Below are 27971 nucleotides of genomic sequence, written 5' to 3'. Positions count from 1 at the left end.
GATGGCATAGGCATGATCAATGCAGCCCAGATGTATTCTTGGCAAATGCAAGAAGGATAAGAAACATTTTCATCTTAGATTACACACTATAATTAATTACAATATAGCACATCCAAAGTTAATGCAAGCTGATAATGCATTTGATACAAAATTCCATTGTTGCATATAATAAAGATGATCTTTATCAACAATGTATATAAAGATGTCTTAAATCAAACATATTCATTGGTGCTTGACAGAGGATAATATTTGAATCACTCCAATCTGAGGCGTTTCTGTGGTGATGGGGGTGGATCCAGAGAGAAAGCAGTGGGAGATGAAGGGCGTGACTCAGGGAAATGATCTGTACAGTACTTCTCAATGTATGGCTTAGCGATGTTCCACACCTGAGCAAAGAAGGGCACTCCTTAAGCAAGCTGAAGATAACTTGGCAGCTGAAGCCAGCTTTGTTGGCTCTTGTATAATAGTTAAAACTGACATTTGAATAGCATCTGTCCAGGTTGCAAGATGAAGTGGGTGAGTGCTATTCTTCAGTTAGAAATGCTGATAATTATTTTGTACATTAGTGTTATGTAAGCATTATGCAAAAAAGATTATCTTTTATTTAGGACTGTTTTAGCTCCAGAATAAGACTCACCTTTTGGTCTACAAGAAGTCTGTGAACAGCTTCAATGTCTGCAGCCATAAATCTGTCTTTTATCCATGGTCTGCTCATTAAAGAGAATGACAGAGGGAAAGTAACAGAGAGAGCAACAGAATAGCATAGTGACAGATGAAGGGAGAAAGAGACATGTAATTAAAATAACCAGTGTACTGGTTCAGCCATTTTAGTTAAAGATGTGTGAGTTTAAAAAATTTATTCCTTACTTACTTGACAACAGAGCGCACAAGGTCATACACCTTCTCCAGTGGTGTAGTGGTACGGAGTGGCCGGAGGAACTCAATACCCTGACAAGCCGCTAGCAGTTCAATAGCCAACACTGAGAGGGAACACATCCAACACACCTTCAATCCAGAACCTCACCAGACACACACCAGACCCTCTGCATTGTTGGGAGAGTTATCATATTTGATACTAGCACTTGATTATGGCCACACTGTTGATGAAACAATTACTGTTGACTGGAGTGGTTTGGAGAACCACATTCATTTGCATTACCAGCATTCAGCACTGTTCACCGTTCTGGACAAAACTGAGCTGTTTGGACTGTACAGTGCAATTCTGAGAGACTGAAGTGTTGTAAGTGATATACGATGCTTCGCATGCATGTGGTGTGAGCAGGCATGGGCCAGGCTTGTACCCTGCTCCACATGCTCAATTACACGCAGGGCCTTCCTGGCAGCCCAGCCTCCCATGGACACGTGGTCTTCTGTGGCTGCGCTGGTTGACAGCGAGTCCACCGAGGAAGGGTGGCACAGCACCTTGTTTTCGGAAACTGGAAGAAAAGAAGGCCCCTCAGTAAGTGTGCTCACAGAGCTAACATGAATTAAATACTTCAGCCTCACTGCTCAGTGCTTAGGCCTTTGGCACCATATGATAACTTGGAGGTGTGCACGTGTGTGTGTGTGTGTGAGTGGTGGACAACTGACCAAGGGCTGCAGCAGTGCAGTGCGCAATCATAAAGCCAGAGTTTAGTCCTCCTTCATTGACCAGGAATGCTGGCAACTCACTGAGAGATGGGTTACACAGACGCTCAATACGCCTCTCACTGATGGATGCCAACTCATGTACTCCTATACACAAATAATCTAATGCCTATATAAAAGGGGAGAAAGAAAACAAAATATGGGAGATCTGTCTAGGCAGTTAGAAAAACACATAGTTATATTACACATGGACGCAACATAAGTATGTACCCTAAACTCTAGTAACCTAGATTCTACTAACCTTTGCTGGATACTCTCCATGGAAATTTCCTCCTGAAATGGTCTCTCCCCTCTCTGAAAACACCATCTAGTGTATTTGTTATGGTTAAAACACTAACAAGGTTTAAAGCTGAGGAAAGTGGTTGTTTTTAATAACACTTAACCTAACCTCTCTTTCCATCCTGATGGCTTTCACTAAAACACATGCTCTGGGAAAGAAAAAAAGAGTGAGTTATGGCTGAAAGACTGGAAGGTGTGTGACTGAGGGGAGGGGTGGACTCTTTCAGTAACAACATCTGGCTGAATTTAGAAATCACTTTAAAAGCCATTACAGCAGCTTTAAAATGAGAAGTCAAGAGAAGCGCTGCAAGGCCTGCATCCTGCAGCAAGCGCAATGTTGCTTTAACAATGAAGAGACATCACTTCTAGAGCTTATTAGAATACAGGGAGGATACAGGATTGTCTGTAGCACTGTTAATTTCTGTATTTATGACATTTTTCACAAAAGCAATTGTATCATTGACAATACCATGGACCTGTAAAATAAAATGTGGATTAGATCTGTTTAGAAGAGCACAACACCATAAGTGATTTTCAGTGCTGATAGAGGGGTTGTTCATCAGTAAGATGAGTCTGGATTTACCTGAGGACAACAGCGCATGGTGTATGCGTCCTGGACTCGCTCACAAAACCTGTGGCTTTCTGTGGATGCAAACAGAAAACATGGTCAGCCAGAGATGGCCAGATGCAGTATACGGTAAGTATGTGTGAAGTAAGTATGTGTGAAGAGTGTATCCACCGGCGATCTCTGAGGCATGGTGGTCAGAGTCCAGAAGGGCACGGAAGCGCAAGGCCACCTGTTTCTGGCCTGGGTGGGGGCGCAGCTCATGAATGTCTGGAGGGGGGTGGAGAGTGTGTGTGAGACAAACATGTAGCACTGGGACAGGTAGCACTGTAAAAGGAATGTCATTACATTTGCACAGTTATATGTTCCTGATAAGCTGAGACATCACCTCTGGAACAGATGGATACATTTTGTGATAGGGAAAGGTCTGCTTTTGAAATGAAACATTCAGTACCAGCTGTTTTGGAACTCATCAGGTGACAATGAGTCCAAATATGGTTTTTGACTCAAACCAATGGGTATTCCTACATGTGCCTAACCATGTAGCAGGTCAATGAGCATGTGTTTCCTCAACACATATGTGTCAGCCAAATGGAGAAGAAAAAATGCATCCAGGTGAAAAATCTTTTGAAACCAGCATCTTATCTAAAGAGAAGAGCCATAGCTAAGAACAAAAAAGGTTTTTAGCATGTATACACTATATTATTTCCATAGGTCAGAAGGATTGGATTATAGAACTGTGGGACAGAACCATTTTCAGATTTAAAACATAGAATCTATATATAGTCTATGGTTTATTAAAAACATTTTTGTCAAACAAAATTCCAAAACTCCCCAAAATCCAAAAATCATCATATACTTCCAGGGATTAGTAGGAAATAGGAAAATAAGTGTTTTTACCACTATCAAATGCTTTGGTGGTTCCCTTCAGGACCTCCAGGGTGAGTGCAGCAATGATGTCAGCTTGCTGGGCCATGGACTCGGCTCTCTCCACGGCCTCTGCACCCAGTGATGTGATCATTTGTGTCCCATTAATCAGAGCTAGACCCTGCAGATGGAAACACTGTCAATTCATCCACAAAACAATTTAAATGGAGAAAGCATCATTGGGCCAGCCGTATTAAGTGTGATGGATATCAAGGTATTATAGTTCAATGCACAACTATTGCCAGTCACTGCTTCCAGCAATTACTATACGTTTTTAGGCTGGTGTTTTTATTTCTGACAGGTCATATTAATTTATCTTCTTTATCAACGTAAATTCCAGCCTGTTATGAAACCAATCTTTAGGTGGGTCAAGGACACATTTTTAGCTGAGTAAACTGTTTGTTAATACAGAGAAAGATAGAAGTGGTTAAACCTTAACAGAGGTAATCAGAGTAGTACCTCTTTTGGTTTCAGTGTTATAGGCCTCAGGCCATGGGCCTCCAATACCTGCGGGCAATGCAAAGGTCAACGATGAGGCTTTAAAAGGGGGTTGAGAGAAGTTAATATATTTCACAATGTTCCAGTTGCATCAGTTAGTTTGGCAAACCCAGGCCATGAATGAAGTTTTGAGTACTGGTATCTTACATATTTGGCATCAGCCCAGCCACTCTTAGGTGACCACATCTTCCCTTCCCCCATCAGCCCCAGAGCCAGGTGAGAAAGAGGAGCTAGGTCTCCACTGGCACCCACTGTTCCTTTCTCAGGAACAAAAGACAAACAGGATGCTGGGAAAACAAGATGGAAGGATATGATAAGCAACTAGCCCCCAAACATCAGGAAAGGGAAAAATTATATTGGGGAGTCCTTTCAGAAATGTCTTTTATTGTGTTAAATCTATGTTCATCAAAGCAGCGTCATTAATAGTGATGTGTCTTCTGAAAGAGACTTTGTGTCTCTAAAAGAACACCTAGGCACATCAAGGGCAAAACAGTATTCCCCAGAGATCAGCCCCTGCGAAAAGCTTTCATTTACCATTGAAGGCCTTAACCATGCAGTGCAGAGTTTCCAGGGAGATGCCACTGTATCCTTTAGCTAAGATGTTTATCCGGAGAGCCAGTAACATTCGGGTCTTCTCAGGACTCAGTGGACTGCCCAACCCTGCACAGCCACACATGCCACGCACATAACACACAACCACACACAAAAACCACCCAAAACACACACAGAAATACACACACCATACATCACACACAATCACAAGGCACCACACACAACACACATAGTTGCAAAGCAATATACAGAACACACACAGAAACATGCACAATGCAACACAGCCACAGCAAAAAACACAACATACAATCACACAGCAATACACCACACACACAACACACACAACCACACCACAAAATACAACACAGCACCACATAACACAACACACACAGTCAAAAAATACACAAAGCAACACACCACACACATAACACACAGCCACACAACAAAACTCCAAACACACAATAGGAGAAACAGATGGGAGAAACAGATGACAGGAGCACACTGCTTGCCAATGGCTGTGTTGTAATGGAGAAAGCAAGATAATTGTAGTCAACAATTGAATTCTGATTAGAAAATCCTATAATCTTACCAGCTGAATGTGAGCGAATAAGGTTCTCCTGTAATTCCCTATAAGGAAAAAATATATCAGACACACTGAAGGAGGTTACAAGACTGCAGGTGTATAGGGGTGAACTTGATACAAAGTTACACCTTGTACCTCAGGAAACCAGGAAAATAGAGAAAATATATAAAAGCAGTACAAAACACAACATAGACACACTATCCCACTACCCAAGCCATCAAAACTATGACTGTACTTGAGCTTGCTGTTAGGAATGACAGTCCGTGCAAACTTCCCAAATCCTGTGGTGATTCCATACACAACTGCGAAAGAACCAGAGTTTAGATTCATTACGCTTAACCTGAAAAAAAGTGCATTTACCCAAAGTGCATTTGATAAAAATTCTCAACAGGTTAAATGTTTTGGTTTTCATAATTCTCATTTGAACTGTAGGAGATGGCTCTATGGTATCTAACCAGAAACAGTTTGGAAATGAATTGCTGTAGTTGGTGTGCCCTCTGGCTTATGGTGTGACACCTCCTGACACAGTGTGTTCTTCATGGCTCCTCCACATCCACATATATCCTGCTTACCTTTCTTCTCTTTCACTATGGTGTCCAGAAGTTCTCGTGACTGCTCAACCTTTCTCTCAGCTTCAGGGGTCAGCTAGAGGTAATAAAATGTTTTTAGCAATGCCCACACTTTCTGTTCAGATGATATATACATCTCCAGGTAGAAGTTCACTGTTACTGATGTTAATTTCAGCATGTGTTTAAAAATATGCTGGTATAAAAGGTTTTAAATGCACAGTAATTATAATTTTTTTACAATTGTTTTCACACTTTTACAATTGTTTTCACACTTTTCTCAATACCATGTCCACTTTTTCAAAACACTTAATGCAATCTCCATACCAGTAGACTATATGTAACAATTGGACCCTCCGAACAGCCCTGTCTCCATGGTTTCCCTGTCTCGTGTCTTTCTTTTGCTTCTGTGTTTCATTTTCTCCACCTTTCATTTGTATCACCTGTGTCTTGTTTAATGTTCACTATACCATGTATTTAAGCTCTGTGTTTGTTCTGTGTTGTTGCTGGTCATTGTAATCCATGCCTTGTTTGTGTTTCCTCTGCCTGTGGTTGTTGTTGACATAGCCTTTGTTGTGTTTCTTTGTCCTAGTTATTTGTGCACATCCCTGCTCCCATAAGTTGTTTTATTTGTTATAGCCTGCTTCTCTTCTGTTATCGTGTGGTTTTTGGTCTCTTGTTTGCCATGTATCCCAGAACTCTTTGTGTTGACCCTGGACTGTGACTATGACTCCCGTTATGGATTTGCCCCTAATAAATCTCGCTCTTCTCAGCGAATGCTTCCACCTCAAAGTCCCTCCATGTTACACTATGTGAACTAAACTGTCTATACATTGGCATTGCTTTGATACAAAATGCATTCAAGCACCACTTCTTCCAAAATTCATGAATACCTCTCTCAGTCAATGTTCACCACCAGCAAAAGTCTGTACAACTACAGCACATTTTGCAGGCATTTACATACTCTTTTCAAAACAGTCAGGTTTCTTATTTTAGAAATATTTCTTATTTGGATACATACTGTAACTGAATTAATGCATCAAAAAATGTATTCCTTATGCTAAAATCCCATAATCATACAATAATTCTTCACAACAAAAAACATTATTTTTAATTCTTAAGATAGTTTGCAGTTCTGCTGCACTCAATTTGCAAAACTCTGCACACTTCTCAGCACACTATGCAGTTCTCATTGGGAACACACCTGTGTCCATTCAAAACTCAGTATGCCAATGAACTAAACCATAATCCCAAATGTGAAAATACAGTACACCATCATTATTTACTCAGATCTTATAATTGCCTGAGGTATATAAACACACACTGATTCAGGGAAAAACAAACTCAGCAAAGATGAAACAAAAATGGAGCAAGAAAGACCACAGAGAGGAAAAGGCAGAAGAAGAGGAAGAGCACGGGTAAGACAAAAAACATTTCCAAAAACATCTGAGTAATTCTTGTGGATAGTGTCATACCTGTAAATCATGGAATGAGCACAAGGGAAGCTGTGCAGATTTGTGGCCAAATCCTCATGCCAAGATGAGGCCTGACATTGTGGGGGTTTATTTGTTTTTACTGTAAGAGTAATTAATTTTATTTTATTTATATGTTTGTTTTTGTGTGTTTATGTAAATATAATGTAAACATGCAGTACTGCATTTCCCTCAGTTTTTTTATTGTAATACAGCAGTTCAGAAGTTTGTTTTGTGTCTCAACACATTTTATGGGTAGATTTGTGAACAGTTACATGCTGTTTTTTGAGGTCTTTGTTTTTTGATAACATGAACTCTGTGTTTTGCAGCATACAGTATAACTGTGGATTGTATGCATACATACCTGCTTTATGTGTGTGGTATTCAGTATAGATTATTTGGTTTTGAGTGATCAAAACCAAATCAAAAGTTTCTTTAGCTGGCTTGAAATATTTGTAGATGCAAAAATAGAGGAAAGGGAAACACAGTATATGTAGTTCTCAGTGTTACAAGTTGTTTCTGTTTTAAAGTTCATTGTACATTGAGCGACAAAGCAGTCTTGTGGGAAAGAGCATATGTTATATTTATGGCAGCATGAGTCACTTCTGGGTGAAATATGACGTGTTTTGGTGGTCGAAGTGCATTTCACATGAAAAGTTAACTGATGTGCTGAGATACATGTATCAAAAGCACGCTGTGTGATGAGTTTTGAAGAAGTGGACATGGTATTTAGACAGGTGTGAAAATGATTGGAAAACCTGTAAAATGGCAAGAATAATACAACCAACATATTCAGCATTATTCAGTCTATAGTTACATGACAAATTTTGGAGCTATCAGCAGCAATTTTTATGCAGTGCCAAATGTGTCAAATTCCTCTACCTTGATCTTGTAGAGGCCATGTCCTAGCTTAACTAGGTCAGTGGACGTCAGGCTGTTGCCATCTAGAGAAATGTACTGAACATAGCCACATGTGCTCAAGTCATCATTCAGGGGTAGATATATAAACATACATATGTATATTTTTTATTAGCATCATCTGTGCAAATTATTGATATGCCCTTATTGAAAAATATCTTAAAAGGAACATTTTGAAAGTATTTTAAAATAACCATTAAAATCAATTTAGTTAGTTAAAAGTTATTTCAAAGACCTAATTCTTCTAACAGATCATTTTCTTCAAGATCTTTACATTAAACCTCTATTAATTCATTAGACATCTCAAGTTCTTGGTAGTTCTCTAAAGATGTATGATGGATTCTTACCTCCTCTGGCTCTCTGTAGGCTCTTGTTCTGGTTACTGTTGTTAAGTTGTATAGGTTAACTGTTAATATAGTGCTTGCAAACAGCTTTACAACAATTTGCTACATTAATGAGTTTCCATTTTCACTGCAAGCGGTGATGTACTGTTACCAGGTGTTACTAAACACATTTCATTTACTATGGAATACATAGCACCAACACAATGATGTTTTTTCTAAGGATACAAGTATGACAGTCCAGGTTGGCTGGGAATGAAGTCAGATGACATGGTGTCTCCTTCAATCTCTAAACAAATCAGAGTGAAACAGAAAATTTCACTGAGCACTTTATCTTAAAACATTTGTCATATCTTTGACATTATCTTTGACATATCATCAGAAGAACTTTAAATGTAAATGTGTAGCTAGATATATTTAATATTACCAAGCTCAACAAAGTCATTGTCTTCCAAGACATCGTGTATCATGTCATCTGCGTCCAGCAGTCCATGTCCCTGGCACCTCCTGGATGTGAAGCACACATCTTTTACCTGCTGGATCCCTCCATTATCAGGTTTGTTTTTGGCATAGCGTTTGAGAGCCTCTAATCCTAACCATCTTATAGTGCTGGACGTGTCCTTACAAGGAACTGTCAGCCACTCATCCCTGACATGCACAGTGAACCGTGGCATTGTGCTTCTTTTGTAAAACAGGTTTGATGTCCACCTGTTTTTGGAATAAGGATCGGTGATATGAGGGAGCACATTTGGTGGAGGGCCAACTGACCAATCAGAGAGAGTTTGATGAACCCCTCCTCAGTGCATGAGCAGCTGAACCCATGACTGTGTTTGAGCAAGCTATCTCTACCCTCCTCAGGTTTGTTACACACACACGCACCCACACCCACACCCACACACACACCCACACACAGGTATACAAGAACGCACACCCACCCACCCATACAAACTACAAATGATTTTCAGGTGCTTCCAATTCAATAAGCAAAAATGCATTGGAAAAAAAGCCATTCTATTCATATAGTCATACTATACAATTTCTCACTGAGGAACTTTAGTAACATTAGTCAAAAGATTAAAACAAAAACACAAATTTATCACAAAGAATAATTAATTTTGGGCTGATGAAATGAAAAACAATAGCCTCATGGTTAGCATGCATTAAAATGCTATCTATATTTCCACACCTTTAGAGAGAAACAATGACCTTAAAACTAAAACAGCCACTAATTCAGTCCATCGTGTAATTTTAACTGTTGAGGTAAAACACGGTGGCACCCATGGAAGAATCTTGCTCATTAATGGCGTTCGTTTAATTACCATGAGTAAAATGTGTAGCCAATTTGAAAGAGGCTATATATTTATTTCAAAGGTCAGTTTTGGCATCCCTATGTCCTGTTTACTGACTGCATATTGCAGTCTACTTTAAAAGGGCACGCTTTTTGCCTGTCCAACACACGAGCAAGCTCTTTTTGTCTCCAAAAGTACAGACTTTCAAACATCTCCACTTTTGTCCCTGAACTTCAGAAGCTACACTTCACAGTTTATACATTCATTCACCCAGTCCTGAGGCTTGGCCAGATTCTAGGTGAACGAACACCCGTGCAGGTAAACCCCTCCAGTAGACTTCACTCTCACTGCAGCTGCTATGAGAGAGCCCTTGTGTGAAGGGCCCCATAGCCTTACACCTCAAATGCAAAACACTCCCTGCTGCAATAACATTTCATAGGCCTGGGATGTGAGTCATCTCGGTGTTGACAAATAATTGGATAAATAAGATGGATAAAGTAATGTTTTGGATGTTAATGAGGAGGGAGTAGAGTAGGCTTTCATCACAGGATTAAGGACATTATTTATCTACATCCTATGAATAACTCATGTAAAGTGTAAATGTTAATAAAATGCTTTTTAAAAGAAATAACATGACATAAATAAATAAACAAATGTCTGATTAACTAGAAACATGGACAAATAAACAGCATTCCATTGACTCTTAAAGGGAGGGCTAGTTCACCAGAAACAAATTCTCTCTGCTCCTCCCACTCTTCAGTTTTCTAGTTCCTGAATTCAATTCTTCTCCCAGCAGTGAGCTCTGCCTCAGAGGAGAGCTCCCTGCCATTCCTGTCTGGATCCCCTTTATAGCTGGCCTTCCTGAAGCTTGGAAACAGCCCTAAAAATGTTTTGGATGCGGCCTGTCTTGCTTAACTGTCTGGCTGTGCTGTTCATCCTCAAATGTGAGTATGACTGATACTCACAACCTACCTTACATAGAGTTTCTTGGTTTATGGAGTAAATGTTTTGGTCCTAACAAGAATAACAACAGTGTTCCAAATTATGTACCATGTAGCTGTGATTGCTTTCACATGGATCTGGGGGTGGGAAACACTTACTTGTGATGTTCTTTCTGATCTACTGCAGTGTTCCACAAAGCTGACAGTACGACTTTGTCTGATGGCAAGAAAGCAGCAGGTCCACAAGGTAACCAAAACACTATCAGCTCTCACCTTCACCCAGCCTGAGATGATTATTGCAGTGGTTGAATGCATCAAGGTTCTCAGGGAGGAGAGTAAATCAGGTTTCCCATAACAGTGAAAGTCTGTTGTGGTTGGGCGAGGGAACGTTTGTGTCCTTGAAACTTGACAAATGTAATATGTTTTTTTTCATTATCATGTGAATTAAAGGTGAGCTAAAGGGGATTTTCATGCAAGAGAGGGATGCCACTAACTTCTTCAGGCGCCGTAACAGAAGGGCAGTGAAATCACAGGATGAGATCAATGGTGAGTTTCTTTATATTGCACTAGGAGTTCATCCTGCTGAGGCTGAGGGCTGAAGTAAATCTGTATGATGTCTAGGTTGTAGGAACGAGTCTTGGGTAATATTCCACTCTGGAACACCAGTCTTCACACTGATCATTAGGATATTCCAGCTGCCTATAAGGTTTGACATGAATATTACAGTGAGATGGAAACAACACAAACTGACTACTGAAGCCTAAGAAATATGTTGGTGGTTATGCAGATGTGTGAATACTACAGGCAGAAAATACTTTTTTAATAAACATTGCTAGAGGTGTCTTTTAACCAAATGCTATGATTGAATGCTTCTCTATCAGCCAGTTAAGCATGAATGGAGCTGCTTACTTCTTCACAGGGAGTAGAATTATTTAGTATATATCTAGAATATTTTATATATATATCTCTTTTTTTTTAAAGTCAAGTTGGTGCTGGTGAGGTCGTCTGCCATCATGATTGCTCTGGCTACACTTTACACTTTTTGCACTTTTTCAAAGCAATTCTCTGCTAGTTATACCATGTATGACTATGTATGCAACAAATAAACTTTGAACTTTGAGAATTTAATTTTTTAAATTATTATTATTAAGCCTAAATGTTAAGGTGTATGGCTGTGGGAGAGAGGTGTGTGAGCACTGCAAGTGCTGCCTCTGGTCTGCCAAGTCTGGAGGTAGCTGAGGAATGTGATGAGGGCTAACCACAGTGGTAGGTAGGAGCCACAGGCAAACATGGAGAAACCAGCAATAAGCTGTCTGCTACTGTCAAAAGGAGAAGCTACATACACTGTTTGATTCGTCTTGTTTTGCCTTGAATGGCGTCTGTTTCTGTCTTTCACCCTCCCTAACATGACCTTCCAATAAGAGTTCATTATCTACTGTTTATGTTTAATGCAAATGTAAGGTGCATCGCCCATGCAGTGTGGGCCATGTCTAAACTGGAGTAATGGCAACAGATGCTTCACCACTCTCCCCTTTCCTACAACTTTTTTTTTTAATTGTGGCCCTGCAGCTGAGCTGAGACAGAGGCTGGCAGCTGATGAAAGGAAGAGAGAATACCATGAAGAGCGGATGAATCAGTTTGAGACTTATGCTGAGGAAGAGCATGATGGTACCACCAACTCTCCTGAAAAGCAATCTCTGTCTGTCTACTGATATATGTATTCTATGGATCTATTTATCTAGCCTCATGTTCATTATATCGTGAAGTCATTTTTCATCAAACACTCTTTCAGAGCAAGACGAGAGGACCCAAGAGAAGACTGAGCAGTGGAGAGAATTCCACTATGATGGCCTTGACCCATCTCATGAGTATAACCAGGGCACCATTTAAAACCACCCAGCACAGGTTTTGTATATTAAAATGTGCTAATGAACAAAAATAATGGTCCCAAACAATTGCATAATGCATTAAAGCACCTTCACCAGCAAGTATTCAGATTTGTTTACTAGAAAAAGGCCTCTTCTTCTATCTTCAGCGGGGCTTTTGACTCACTTGGGTCCAAGCTACAGTGCCAACCACTGGGGATCTTTTAAACAACAGTTACTTATGCTGTTTAAAAAATGCAAATGGAAGAGTGAAAGGCTCTGATATCACATAAAATGGTGTTTTTTCCAACTTATGATTTGATTTACTAATGCCATCAGAAAAGCAGAAATTTGAACATGAATTAGACAAGCGGCAGGACAGAATCAACTGCCATTCAATTCTTGCTCTTTCTATTAAAATTACTTCTGCACCATTTTTCATGTGCTAAATGCTTTGGCATTTCTGCACCTTAGCAGAGTGTGTAATGTGCAATGGAACGAATCACAACAATGCTAAAATGAAGCATGCACATAACCTAAATATATTGTGCAAAATATAAAAAAGCTAACAGTATCCTATATACATTGCTTTACTTGCAGATATACTGAGAAGATTTAATTTATGTAAAGGTATGTTGTTATGCATGCTGTGTGATCAGCCTCTTGTGTCAATGTTTTAAGTTTGTTATAATATATGACTTTGTAAACAATCCTGTATGATGTATTACATCTACAAAAGTATGTTTACATTTCAGAAATTCAGCAGAGGTCATATTCGGCTGTAGTCATAAGTAAATAATTTTTTATATCCAAAAATGAATATCGGGACATGATATCACTAATGGCAAAATATGCTATTAAGGCAAACAAAGTTAGCATATGTATGAATGTGACTATGTGCAAACTTTGTCATTACTTAAATTAAAAAAGGTTTTATCCAATCCTAAGGCATTTCTCCTTAAGAGTGAAAAAATATTGATGAAATAAGTTCTAAATCTGGACAACAGAAGCAAAGAGCTAAACAAGGCTTCTCTCAGCTTTGAGAGGGCAATGAAAAAAACTGCACCTAGCTGCTAAATTCAGAGTGCTTCTACGAAGAATGGGTAAAACAGGAGGTAGCTGTTTTCATCTTTCATATTTCAATATATACAGTACATAGCAGCAATCAAGATTGCATTAAATTGAATAATATACTGGAAGAAAGGCATACATTTGTGCAAATACAAAGCACCACTTTAATTAAATGTTTTCCAACTCCAACTTCACAAGATTCTTCTCTTGATCAAGGATTAAATTTGCCTATGAAACAAATTGCGTTACAATATACAATTATTTTAATAACAATTGAACATCCCTTTCCTGACACCATTTATTATCATTCAATAAAAATAACAAAATGTTGCAATCCACCATTATTAAAAGTACTCCTGAGAAAATGTATACAGTTCAATAACATAATAAATATTGCAACCAAAAATATACAGATAACCAAGACTACATGTAAAAATATGTAGATCCACTAACTTTGATAAATATTCAATTCAGGTAACATTACAAATAAGGTTTCATAAATCTGACACTCAAATACACCACAGTATATATTTCTTTATCAATAATCACACTGACAAAATTAAACCATATATTTCAGTACTGCACAAGGTCTGTGTTACTCAGTAATGTATGCATATATGATTAAACAAATGATAATCCAGTGTGTTGTTTGCCAAGACCAATGTTCTACACACAAGAGTGTAAAACAGGTAAGCAAGTATCACTGAGGACATCCACAGTACAGTGATTTGGAAAACTGCCTCCTGGTTGTCTGGTTAACTAAGCACATAGTCATATAGTATGTAGTCATATAGTTTGACTAACTTGATGATTGAATTACTATACCAATGAATGAATTACTACTATGCTATAAACATGAAGTTGACATCATTAAGAAATGAACACACAGCTTTTTCTTCTTTATCTTGTATGCTGTAATAGTGCTTAATTAGTGGTTTGTTGATGATCATGTGACCACTCACACAATTGCAACAAGATATTAATTCAAAATGCAGACCAAGGCCCAGGACCAGGTCAGTTCACGTTATCATCTAAATTTACATTTGGCTTTAGTGGAAGCTGCCGTTCTGTCTGGTTGCCCAGTCAATGTTAGCCCAGCTTAAACACACAATGGTCCACATAATGATTCTATATACACCTTCTCTATGTTACATAGTTAATTTTAATTTCAGTCTAAAGTGAGCATTTATATAGTCCATTAACTCAGTAGTGCATCATTTCATGAAGAAGTCACACCAGCTGAACTCAGCTGCAGTATCCAGATAAGACACCCACAGGTCCTCAAATGCAATTCTGATCCCTAACAGAGCCTCTCATCACACCTGCTGTTGCTTTCAACTCCTGAAGGACATGGCACTTTCTGACCCAGTCCTGCAGACCAGGATGCTACACTCCCATGGACAGGCCAGGGACTGAACAGAGTGCATAAAGAGCAGAAAGCACATGTCTGAAGGTAATGTTACCAGTGGATGACACAGATGATGCTTCACGTGTTTGATGCTTCTGTGGCCTGATGCTCCTGGGAGGAAGCGCCATCACTTGGAGCCGGTGATGATGGTGGTGACAGTGGTAGGGTGTGTGCATCGCTCCACCGCTGCCCCTGTGTTCACCACTCCCTGCGACTCATCTACCAAAAAATAAGACCCTCCTGACAAATTGCTCTAAGGTGGGTTTCCCAAAACTTTTGTAACACTAAATACTTCGTAACCTTGAATTTAAGAACTTACTTAAATTTATGAGCGTTTCCCAAAACCCATCATAACTAATGTAGTACTTAAATTCATTTGTAACTTAAGAGTATTCTGACCAGAGTACTTCTTAACTTGAAGTTCACATGCAGTTCTACCTCAAAAAGGATAGAAGTCACTAATTTTCCACATGCATGACAACAGCATATTTGCATATATAAAAACACAAAATCATGAAAATATTTATTTTTGAAAATGTAAACTGGATCACTTACACTATATCCAATGCCAACAGAAATTATTGTAGTTAGTATTTTCCTAGCATTAAATTAACTTTGGATGTATGTATATGGTTTAGTGGGTAGTGTCACAACTTCCCACTATGAAGGTCTTTTAGTTCAATTCTTAGCATAAACATATATTCTTTCATTTTATTCCAGGGTTTAAATAATTTCATTCACATGAAACAAACAATAACACCTGATTAATGTACAGTAGATTATTTGGTGATGTACAGATTTAATTGAAATAATTTAAATAAAATACATTTCCCATTGTATCATTATTATTATTATTATTATTATTAGTAGTAGTAGTGGTGGTGGTAGTAGAGTTAAATTAATAAATGCATTCTTTGAAAAGAAGTGCCTTCATTTAGGCTACTAAACTTGTTATGACAACCAATCAACTGGACTGTGTCACAGCCGAGGAGGCAGAGGCAGGATGCTGAGACAAGTCGTCCCTCAGAAAACACAGATGTTTATTGAACATGAAACAAAAATAAAACACAAAGAACAACACTGAGCAATAACAAGACAAAAATACTATATGCAATAAATGGTTTTAAGCACAGAGGGGCAGCTGAAACAGCATACACTGGGTCAAACACTGACAAAGAGAGGAACAAACACAGGGCCTTAAATACATGAGAGAAAGAGAACTGAAATGAGGAACAGGTGCAAGGAATAACTGACAAACCAGAAAGGGGTGTCACAATAAGGAGAAAGACACACACATACACACACATAGCAAGGACAAGACGCATACATGAAAGCCACGTGCCGATAGGCTACATGAGCTTAGGGGGAGGAGTCGAGGAGGGGGCTGTGACAGACTTACTTTTATACAATTATACAAGGTGGTGAAATAAGACAGTCTTCATTTTATAAATTTCATATACATATATGTCTTCACCACCTAGTATATATATTTTTAGTTTTCTCATTTTCTTTACTAAGTAGCTCAGCAGAGAAATCACAGAGAATTTCACTGTACTTGTACAATGACAATAAAGACTAATCTATTCTATTCTATTCTATGCACACTCTCAGACTCTTGAGCTCTAACTACATCTGCCATAAAGGCTTCTCTGCATTGAATTTGCAAGTCATATGCAAGACCTCTTGACAGACATTGTGGTCAAGTTTCCTGAGAGTACTAATGACTCCTTCATCTGGAGTGTGGTCAATTCTGGAGTGTGTCAGATGGCAAGGGATGGTACTTTTGTGGGCAGATATGTGTACTAGAGGACAGCAGGTATCCACTCCGAAGCTACTTACTCACTATTGTCATGAATTACCAGGAGAAAGGGAAGTAAGTACTTTACCAGGCTGGCTTGGAAACACAAAAGCAAATGATGAGATGTTTTTGCCTAAATTTATAGAAACATTTGTTTGGGATAAGTGACCTGTGTTTATTGTTTTTGTTATAAACTTAATATAGACTCCAAGGCATTTATTGGGGGGCAAGTTTCACTTTCACTAAACTTTATTTGTGCCTACCACTTGAAAGATAATTAATGAAATACAACAATCACTGAAAAAATATTTTCCTTGCAACTTTGTTAATCTCCTACAAAATCTGTAGCTTTGGAAAGAGTATTTTTCTTCAGTGTCTTCCAAAATTTGGGTGAGTTACATCTTTGCAAAAATTCCGTTTGCGCTGCTGTTTGGCATACTCTGGACTGATGCATGAAAGGTTAATTGTGCACCTTATTTGTAGACTTGATATGCGATAGCTAGGAATTGCAAGTGTAATGTTTTTCATTTTTCTTTTTTAACCAGTAATTTAAATACCTATTAATGATAAGTTTATAATAATTGTTTTCCTAATGATACCTTTGTGGTATAATAATGAGAAACTGTGTATAAATCGGTGGTTCAGTTTTCGACTGGTGGTGCTTTTCCAGCGCATATGCAGAGTAGGAGTAACCCGCTCCTAATTTTGGAGACTAAGGAGGCTTTTGGGAAACACTCTCGAAAGCTGGCCTTTTAAAAGTTGTGTCCTTCTTAAATTTTTCGTAAATCGCTAAGATTAATCGTTATCGGGAAACACACCCCTACATTCTAACTAGAACATAAGAACAGTTAGTCAGCAAAACCTCAGTTAAGTACACTGCACAGATATATTGTTAAACAACTTTAGGGGCTTTTACAATGTGTGTTAACAATTCAAGTGAGAATGGTAAAAAAAAATTAGGAAGAAGCTCAGTGAAAACAATATAGACAACGTACAGTCATTGCGGTTGTAAGAGGATACATCGACAGACTGGCTCTTGACAAGCACAGAGGTTTGCTTGGGGTTCATTTGCTGAGTGGAATCCATACTGCTGCCCAGATGCAGACGTCTCATATGCCTGATTACGGCTGCTGCGTTGAAGGCTTGCTAGGAGGGAGAGAGGCTGGTTGGCTCCCACAGCTTACTGCAGAACTATAAGAAGCGCACATCTGGAGAAGCTACTCACCCTCCATTTAGCCTTAGCAAAGTTCTTCTTCATCTGCCGACTCACTGACTCATGGATATTCTTACAAAGAGCCGTGTCGCCAGCTATCCTGAGGTGAGAAAAAAATATATTGATATTTGTCATTTGAAGGACGGACATATGAACGAGCAAAATAAAACCATTTGTCAGCTGGGGGAGGTAAAATTATTTAGTGTAAAATAATTTCTTTATTTACGATTGGCTGTTTTTGTCATAGACTTAAATGTGGCAGACCACATTGTGCAGCTCAGCGGAGCAAACGAGAGGTAGCTTGGTTAGCTATTATGGAAATTTAGACAATTTTACGAATTTAAACTCACATCCACACGATAACGTTATCTTAATTTTGGTGATTTATTGCTTGCTATTCTTCACCTTTCTAATTAAATTCACTTTTAATATTTTTGCTGCTTGCCTGATAAACCTGTTTTATTATCAGTTAGCCGTTAGCTAATGGCAGCTAATCTCATTTAAATCGGCCTGTTATTATAATTGATATATCACTGATATATCTTTTCGTATTTTTTATTGTGTGTTTCTCACTCAATAAACCTATATCAATAAGAAAACGGATCGTGCATCGTTTTCTGCTTCAAATTCAAACAAACAACATCTTAAATGACATCACATTAATCCACAACCGGTGGAAAGGAACATAAGTTTTACGGGGGGGAGGGGGGCGGGGTTGTCCTCGCTTTCTTAACTGGCGCATTGGCGTCTCCTCGCATCCCTCCTCCAATAAAGCTCTGGCTTTCAAAATATGACTGAACACACTAACCGCCCCGCCAATATATTTTTAAACACGAATATAAAACAATTAAATAATTAGATGCTTTTAAAATATAAAGGCTTTTATACAGATAGATGTTTTGTATACGTAATGGAGCAATAAGTCCTTTTTAACACCAAAAAGTAGAAAGCAGTGTTTATGAAAGTGATTATTATTATTATTATTATTATTTTGAAACGTGATGAACAATCAAATTTCTTTGTAGTCGTAGAATGAACTAGTTAATGCTCCATAGAACTGGTCCCCCACAAGCATGTTTAAAATATATTTAGTACAGAATCTCTGAAACATAACATCTGGGACACTTGCTGTCTTTATAATGGCCTCAAATGCCTCAAAAGAAGAAGAAAAACAATCCTTTGAAAAATGACTTAGTGCTCCTTTAAAAGTGTATGTCTAGTTTGATTTGGCACTTCTGTGTCTTCATAGTGAGGGTTACTAGTAAGTCTTTATTAAAATAAGTTATGTAATGTTGGGAAACTTTTGGATCTATCTTGCATTCCTTACATTACACTGGTCTCAACTTGGAATTTGATGACATAACAGAACTAGACATAAACTGGCACTTGCATAATTCCCCCTCACCCTACCACAAAACCTTTGAGAAGATGAATATATATTGAGTATGTGTACATCACCATCTAGCTGCTCAGACATGACCCACATTGTTAGTCAAGCGAACACAGCGATTCAAACACAGCACAGGATATTATTTGTCTCTAAGTCTGGGCTGAATTATTCAAAAGCATTATGTTCTAAATTATTAGACATGGTAATTACAGTGTCTCTTATACTACAGTCCAAGACTTACATACTATTCCAACCCTAATAGCCCAAAACCTCTAAAAGCTCTAGTACATGCACACACCTACTATGTCTTGTTTGTTGTGTAAAGTAGTACTAACCAGGGATGGCGAAGAGCCTCAGAACATGTGAACCGTTTCTCAGCATCCTTCTGCATTAGATTACTAATAAAATCTTTAGCTGTCAGAAAGCAATTTGCATTCAGTCATGCAGAGTTGCAGAATAGCAATCATCCGTATGTTTTTAAAACATGCATAGTAGAGAAACCTGAAAGCTTCTGAAATAATCATGTTATGTACAATGATACATTTTACAAACAGATGCATCTTCTCAGTATCAAATCCACTATTCACCTGAGTCTGATATGTCATCCCAGTATGGTGAATCAAACTCATATTCAGCCTTAAGGATCTGCTCAAAGAGTTTGGAGTCATTCTCATCGTAAAAAGGAGGATAGCCACATAATCTGTGACAGAGAAGACAGACAAACACTCAGTTTACAGTACAGCATTCATTCAAATGTTATTTTCTATAACTATAGAAATCAGGTAGCTATAACTACCTGGAAGTAGCTATAGCTAACTGGAAATAGCTACTCACAGTATGTAAGAAATAACTCCAATAGACCAGCAGTCTACTGCTTTGCTGTATGGCTTTTGTGCAAGCACCTCTGGAGCTAAGGTAAAGGGAAAAAACAATGCTGAATACACCAACAAATGATTAAAGGCTAACAGTGAGTGGCTAGTTGAAATTAACCAGTGACTAGACAATGTAACTGTGTACTGCTCTCTAGTGGAAAGTTTGTCTTTAAGGGTAGGATGGATAATGTCGAAAGTTCCTCAGAATAGATAAACTATAGCTAGCATTTGACTGACAACCTCACCAACATATCCTGGAGTCCCACAAGCTGTGGACATAATATCACTTGCAGCTCCTTCCATCTTTGACAGGCCAAAGTCACTGATCATTATTTTGGACTCATCATGGGGGTTGAAGTATAACAAGTTCTCTGGCTAACAAGACAGAGGACATTGAGGAGGAAATGACAACAGAGGATTCATATAGAAAACAGCCTTAATTACTATAGCCTCCAAATGGGAATGTTTCTCTATGTCTTGTTGCACCTTTAACTGACTGAGGGGAAAGGAGCAGCCCATACCTTGAGGTCCCTGTGGACTATGCCCAGAGAGTGCAGGTAGTTGACTGCATCTAGAACTTGTTTTATCAAAGCACTGGCATCTTGCTCTGTGTAAAAGCCTTTTTCCACGATCCGATCAAACAGTTCCCCTCCAGACACACTTGGAACAAATACAATGAACCCAGCACATTCATTACCTGCCCTCCATTTTAGACAATTAGTTGTTGATCCTGTTATAAATCTTCTGAAAATAACATTAAATAAACATAGAAACACACACACACACAAACAGGTACCATGACAAATGCTTGTAGTCTATTCTTTTTGTACGGATGCAAGAAGTCTCTTTTCTTCTGCTTAATATAAGCCACTCAGTAGACTAATTAGATTTGCCTTTTCTTTTTATTTATTAATTTTTTTTTACAGTCTAGCTGGTTTGCTGATGGTGATAAGTTAGTTTCAGTACAGAGTGAGCCATAGGTAGTCCCTCTCAATAAGCTCTCACTCACAGCTGCATGATGAGGTACAGGTAGTTGGGGCTCTCATAGATGTCTTCAAGAGCCACTATATTCTCATGCTTAATTCTGAAAAAAGGAACAAAACACGATCAGCTTGTGCAGTTTGGCAGTTGATGTACAACAGAACAGTGTGATGTGGTGTTGTGTTGTGTTGGAAATGTAAATGATTCAGACCTACATCTCCCTGACTCAATATTCCATATTCCATTTCACTCTCCACTAAGACATATTAAAGTATTGAATACTACTTATACTCCCACTAGGCCGACAGTCAATTCAGGCTTTTTAACTCACTATTGGTATGTGCAATGCAAATATATGCATCAAACACTTTATTATAATGACTGGTAGGTGTCCTATTAGTTTCAACACACAGCAAGTACTTTATTAGAAACATCTACAATGTATAGTACCTACACACACTGGTGACCTTATGAGGCATAACTGTTTGTAGGAAGGGTTTATAAGTGTATTCCTAAAGGCTGTAGCTCATATATTACTATGCACAATTCATCAGTCACTGCCATCTACGCCATTTATGTTGATGTGGTTTTACAATAGCACAGGACAGGGATGTTCCACCTATCTTAAAATTTAACTTCTATACAATAAAATAAAAACAGTAGGATTAATGCCAATACACAGACAATTCCTCTTGCGCATGTGCAGTGAGATCACAATTGAGTTTGATTTCTGTGGTAAAACACAAACATACCCTATCAAACTCTTAGGCATGTTGATATGTCCTGGTAGTTACAGTATACATGACTTCATAATGTTGATAATTACATACATCAAAATTACATATCAATCAATTACAAATCAATTTTAAGAAAGGTCTTTTACAAGCCTGCTAAAGTGTATATCTTAACAGTGCATAAGCCCTCAGTAGGGGTAGTGATATCCTAGTGGGTAGGCCTTTGGGCTAGCAAATGGAAGTTTTGGAGTTTGAGTCCTGGCTCAGCCGTGCAGTCACTGTTGGGCCCTTGAGCAAGTCCCTGAACCCCCTCAGCTCCAGGGGTGCTGTACAATGGCTAATCCTGTGCTCTTACCCCATTTTCCAAAAGAAGCTGGGTTGCCTTTTACTGAGTAACACCAAACTGAACCATAGCAGTTACCATATAGTTTATATGTATGTGTACACAGTTATTAGAAATAAACTATAAAGTTGCACTTTTATGTCAAATCCAATGGACTGGTGTACAGAGCCTTGACAGAACCCGTCACCTTCCAATTACTTATGGACTACGTTGTATCTGTAGCTTAACCCATGTGTGTGGCCTGGTGTGCCAGAGTATGATTCACAGCTGTCTGCACAGCCCCTCTGCCTCATCACAAGCAGCCATGTTCTCAGTGCTGCTCTTTTACCATGACAACCATCAAACAGTGCTCACGTGCAAACGTGCATAGAATAGCAATGGGAGCTTAAGGCATCCTGTGAGTCACCGCTGTGTGGGGGAGAGCACCGCAGCCCTGTGAACACTGCAGACCCTTAAAGAGAAGGTGCATCCGGGTGGGTGGGATAGGTAGGGCAGATTGAGGGCACTTTTAAAAAGCCTGACATATCTAGCTTTCAGTAGAGTAGATGCAACAGTTAGCACTGATTAGTATTTCAGTTTGTCTTAGGGACTCTTAGGGACTGTCTGCTATGTTGGCATTTCAACTGTTTAAAGGAAAATTGACATAGTAAGGGTGTATTCTAAGTGTGTGTGCATGTGTGTGTGTCCTGTTGATATTAACGGAGGAAAAGCAGTGACAGTTTTGAATGTCTGGAGTATATATCACTATTATCATCATATGATGGCTTTTAACAATTTCTCTACTGTTTCATATTAAGGAATTAATAAGCTGAGCAATACCTACTTCCTGAGTACAGCAATTTCATTCTCAATACTGCTCTCCTTCCCCCTCAGAGCCTTCTTAGGAATACACTTCACTGCATACATCTTCCCCGTGGTCCGCTCCTGAGCAAGAACTACTTCTGAGAAGGCACCCCTGCCACAGAATCAGAGGGAGAAATCACTCAAAAGAAAGATTAAAGCTGCTGTAAGATGTTAGCATTTCTTGCTTCCATCCAAGCATCTCATCTCATCACTCAGTCCCGCTTCATTGTGCTGTATTCACACACAAAATCATTAACAAGCCGAGATCGGTACCTCTGCTTTACTGACCATTTATTACTAACACACCATACTGAAATTTTAGGTTGCTGTTATGGAGACATTTATTTCTCTCATACCATCTATTTTAGTGAATGCTCTCAAAAGAAAAAGACCGTTTAGCCAAAGTGTTTCTCAACATATTGCTTATATCAGCTTTGAAAAGATGTGTTAAATGTATTAACAAAAAATTGTAGTTGTAAGAAAGTGTGAAATGCCATTTAACTCTATTGTAAATCAACATAGAGACATGCACATGTCAATTCTGTATTGGCCGTTCCAGAACATCCTATTTTATTTACTGAGTGCAATCGGTTGTGCACAATGGGTTCTTAAATCAACTACAGTTTGCAGTCTGTAGCTAAGCCTTCAGTGGTCACTGAAAATCCACAGTAATCCCTCTTGCCTGCCACTGCCACACACACACACACACACACACACACACACACACACAATCCAGCACAAGGACACAGATGTTCAGGTCTAACCCAGCAAGAGGTGGCTAATCAGTTCCCTCAGGCTGATGTCATGACACAAGTGAAGCTTTGACTCCTTACAATCTAGTAAAACCAAAGGTAATTTTTTTTGCCCAATAAATGTCTTTTAGCACTGAACTAAGATGTGCTATTTTCAAGTATTTTATAAGTATTTATCATAAAAAAAACCAAAAACCAAAAAAAACCCCCACACATTCTGACATCAAATTTATAAATGATCTGTAACTAGACCCCTGCACACTGGTTTTAAGATAGCTCCAGTTACACAGACTTTCCATTTATAGAGAAACCATGAAAATCAGATTAAACATGTCGGTCTCAATGAGAGGTGCAAAGTAAATAAATCTGAAAGATGGACGAAAATAGGACAAACATCATTTATATTTGATCAAAGCTGATCCATTTTAATACATTTATACTTGATAAACACTAATCCATTTTAATACCTTCACCAAGTTCACTACAATAGTATCTGCTCCATATTTCAATGTATTTAGCTGATATAACAGTCACTAAAAATATCTTCTTCTCAGATCAAAATGGCTTTCTGAAAAAAAACAAAAAAAAAAACAAACTGGAGTAAGAAATGATTATTCATGAATCAACAGTACTGTAAATACATTACACATACTTTTTTTTGATTGCTCTCTATTAGATTTGTACACAGGTTACACACACATGTATACAGGTTAATAGGAACTGAACTGAACAAGCGGAAAATAACAGACAGAAATCAGTTGCCCTCTTTTGCCAAACAATGTGGTATTTGTTTGTATTTACAGTCGGTATTTACAGTATTTGTCAGTATATTACAGTCAGTATTATCAGACCTTTGTAGCCCAGGACTGGGACAAAACTGAGTGTGGGAAAGAAACCTGTTCTTAGGTTTATTCTCAATAGGCACAGCCTACCACATTAAGAGTGCTTTAATTCAGCAGCAGCAGTTCTGGGTGAGCACAGGTAACTCGTACATGAATGGAGTCGCAAAATGAGAAGAAGATGGTGCATGCCAGCATCACATGACAGCACACTACTGAGTGTAGGCTGCACAATAATAACTAAATATTGCTTATTTGATTATTTTTCTTGAGATACATTACAAAACACATTAATGACTTCTTGATGCAACATGCCTAAACACTACTTGCTTTATTTTCACCTAAATAATTTACATTTGCCGATTCATCCAAACACCCATCCCTCTCTCATCTGGAACATCCTGATCAGGGTGCTCATAACACACAGTAAAAATGTAAGTTTTGAGAGCTTAATACTGCAAAGTTCAGTCCTGTGATGATCAATAGACAATGTTTGTGCTGCCTTGAGATGATGTGCAGCAACACTATGTTCAGCATGAACCATTACTATAGTATTGAGGGTTACGAGCGTCTCAGTCTAAAATGGTAGGTGGATTGAAGCTTGAACAATGGAATTATCCACCGCAAAAAGCACCCACAGGATGAGAATGAGGAAGTGTATATATATGTGTGTGTGTGTGTGTGGGGGGGGATTTTTGAGAGAACTAAGAGTCAAAACTAGAGAGGACAACAAAGCTGACAGGAGGAATCAAAAATGTGTCAATACATGCAACAGTTGTTTTTGTGTTCTAATGTACACAAGAAAACCAAAGGTGGTCTGAGTGTAAAAATCCAATAAATATTCACTTTTAGCATTGACAATTTTAGAGCCATAGTGTTGTTAATTGTTGCCAGCAGGTCTTCCAGTAGGCTGAATAATTAGAAGCATCTTGTGATAACAGTCTTATGTAAATTATGATGGGAAATCCTTAGAAAATTAGTCAAATAGACCTCTCAGCTTTCAGTCTGATCTTTCTTTAATGAGCTTTGCAAAACAGTCACTAAACCACTAACTTCTGAAACAATCTCTTGCTTCATTATGTTGTAATCCACAGTGCTGGAAATAGTTTGCTTGTGTATGTAGGGTGGGGTGGGTGAATGCTGATTCATTGGAGACTTAGGGATGACCTGTAAGAGGACAGCACATTATAATAGCACAGTAGTGCGCTGACAACTGCTGCCACTGCCACAAGAAAAGTAGTAATACAACTATTTGACCATAGTATACTGAAGGTTTAGAACTAACATAAGACTATATAGAAAAACACAAAATTATTTGAATACATGCAATTCAAACTACAAAACTTCTGTAAAGCAGAAGGTTTTCTGAGTCAAACTGCAGCCTTTTCTTGTTAGAGATTTATTTCACAAAACTTTGGGGGGGGGGGGGGGGGGGGAGCACTTTTCTTTTTTTGCAGTGTTTCCGACTTGATTGTGCTGTATGTGACTTTTTTGTAAGGGTATGAGGACATGTCTGCAGATAATACCTGCCCTGTTCCACTCCAGTTCTTTCTCAGTTTTACTAAACCAGATATCAGGACACTGAATTACCTAAAATTAATTAATTATCCAGATATATTACCAAAAACCATTAGATGAAGGCTCTAAGAAAATTCCTTTATGGAGCTTTCATAATACGTTTACCACCGATTCTTGTCGTGATATGCGATTGTCATAGTTTACAACACAGTGGTTCATTTGTATCAAAAATTCCCCAAAGCAACACTGTTAGGAACGTGAACACACAGAGAGAGAGAGAGAGAGAGAGAGAGAGAGAGAGAGAGAGAGAGAGAGAGAGAGAGAGAGAGAGAGAGAGAGAGAGAGAGAGAGAGAGAGAGAGTCAAAGCGCTTTAGAGCCTGCACGAACTCGGGTACTGTTATTTTGAGAGCAAAAAAATCACAGATGCCAGAACAATAACATGTAGGTCTGGCAGTGAATCCGTTATCTAAAACATTATGAGGAGGTTTCCCTTTACACGTTCTTGATTCTGGTTTTAAAGCTTATGTAAGATAGGCTACATAGAGCCAGAGGTTTGCATCCCATAACAAGCTGACATTCCTTTAGTGTGCTACAACCGTGACGGCAGAATCTTAAGTACCATAACAAGGCCGTGTTGTGAAATACTAGAACTGACGTCCTATTCAATTTTTATTATGTAAATAAACACGAGTTTATAATTTTAGTAGCCCACCTGATGTGTAGTGTATATGAAGAGGCCTAACGTCGTGCGAAAGTTTTCTAACAGCTTTGGACAAAGCCAACATATACCTCGAATCAATGAAAAAAAAAAGTTAATCAAACCGTTATTGATTGGTCCGTGAATGAGTTAGATACTCACGTTCCTAAGATCTCCTTAACCTCAAAAATCTTCTTGATGTCATCGACTTGCTTTTTCCAACATTCATTCACGGACTCTTCGTTTCCGATGTCCATGTTGGCGCCAATAATAATATTCCGTAAATAACCTTGTTAACAAGGATTAAAAAAAATACCCTCCTCTTTTTAATTAGGATACATCGGTAACGCGAAAAAATAAAACAAGAACGCTGGTACAATTGTCACCGTTCACAGTCGCACCTCTCGCTTGAAGCGCCGACCGGCTCGAAACATTGCGGTCATTGCACTGGAGACAGTACCATAAAGATGACTTACGCAGTCAACCTAAAAATGGAACTAATTCAGTCAACATGAGCTGCTGCGCTTTGCCAGATCACTCCTACAGGGGATAACCAAGACTATCCGACACAGAAAGTGTAATATGACTGCATCATATTAAAGCTTTACGTGGACTAGTTTCGTTGCGCAAGAGATGTTGAGTCTATTGTGTGTTTTAAAAAAAAAAAAAAAAAAAAAAAGCAGTGGTGGTATGAGAGCAGACGTAGTCGGATTAGCAGTTTAACCAACGGCAGGCGGAGCAGCTCGGTGTAGTTTACATATTAAATCACCAAGGCTGATTTGATTGAGACCCGAATTTTAATGTGAAATTCAGCTCAGTCAAAGGCAAGCAAGCAAAAGCCAGCTCACCAAAATTCAGTTCATCAATGTATGTTCGGCACGTACCAATGTTTATCCACTAAGGATATTGCACTACTGATTAAATATATACGAAGATCTGTAGCAGCAATCAAGAAAAGCAAGACAAATTAGAAAAAAAGTCACTATAAAAGGCTTCTCAATATATTCAATGCTTCCCTTCATAACATTCACGGTCTCCTCAGATGTATTATGCATACGCCAGAGGTGA

General features: G+C 38.6%; 3 protein-coding genes across 5 annotated transcripts; 1 reads left to right on the top strand and 2 right to left on the bottom strand.

Annotated features, from left to right (window-relative positions):
• Window positions 1-38: 38 nt before the first annotated feature.
• hal (histidine ammonia-lyase) lies at window positions 39-9043 on the bottom strand. Its single transcript, XM_027021460.2, has 20 exons — window positions 8776-9043; window positions 8577-8637; window positions 8355-8382; window positions 7972-8046; window positions 5624-5696; window positions 5287-5353; window positions 5058-5095; window positions 4451-4576; window positions 4064-4203; window positions 3878-3925; window positions 3392-3539; window positions 2666-2761; window positions 2510-2568; window positions 2322-2402; window positions 1889-1954; window positions 1591-1756; window positions 1302-1436; window positions 872-980; window positions 638-707; window positions 39-386 (listed from the first exon to the last, which is right to left on the bottom strand). Exons 1-20 carry the CDS (start codon window positions 9020-9022, stop codon window positions 255-257), a joined length of 1965 nt encoding a protein of 654 aa, XP_026877261.2. The 5' UTR covers window positions 9023-9043; the 3' UTR covers window positions 39-254.
• A 1427-nt stretch (window positions 9044-10470) lies between these two features.
• ucmab (upper zone of growth plate and cartilage matrix associated b) lies at window positions 10471-12773 on the top strand. Its single transcript, XM_027021463.2, has 5 exons — window positions 10471-10581; window positions 10766-10825; window positions 11029-11124; window positions 12148-12246; window positions 12371-12773. The coding sequence occupies exons 1-5, from the start codon at window positions 10524-10526 to the stop codon at window positions 12466-12468; spliced, it is 411 nt and encodes a 136-aa protein (XP_026877264.1). The 5' UTR covers window positions 10471-10523; the 3' UTR covers window positions 12469-12773.
• Window positions 12774-13559: 786 nt separating this feature from the next.
• On the bottom strand, window positions 13560-27889 carry camk1db (calcium/calmodulin-dependent protein kinase 1Db). Of its 3 annotated transcripts, XM_027021445.2 has the most exons (11): window positions 27066-27889; window positions 23077-23208; window positions 21205-21279; window positions 20717-20855; window positions 20441-20570; window positions 20158-20233; window positions 19911-20023; window positions 19659-19737; window positions 17946-18033; window positions 17716-17866; window positions 13560-15141 (listed from the first exon to the last, which is right to left on the bottom strand). In XM_027021445.2, exons 1-11 carry the CDS (start codon window positions 27158-27160, stop codon window positions 15050-15052), a joined length of 1170 nt encoding a protein of 389 aa, XP_026877246.2. In that variant the 5' UTR covers window positions 27161-27889; the 3' UTR covers window positions 13560-15049. The 3 variants fall into 3 exon arrangements, with proteins under 3 accessions (XP_026877246.2, XP_026877247.2, XP_026877248.2); XM_027021446.2 differs by lacking the exon at window positions 27066-27889 and having other exon boundaries at window positions 23073-23191; XM_027021447.2 differs by lacking the exon at window positions 13560-15141 and having other exon boundaries at window positions 17742-17862.
• Window positions 27890-27971: the final 82 nt, after the last annotated feature.

Source organism: Electrophorus electricus, chromosome 2 (genome assembly GCF_013358815.1).
Source record: "Electrophorus electricus isolate fEleEle1 chromosome 2, fEleEle1.pri, whole genome shotgun sequence".
Taxonomy (NCBI): Eukaryota; Metazoa; Chordata; class Actinopteri; order Gymnotiformes; family Gymnotidae; genus Electrophorus; species Electrophorus electricus.
The sequence above is the reverse complement of the archived record's forward strand: the minus strand, read 5'-3'. Positions and strand labels throughout refer to the sequence as shown.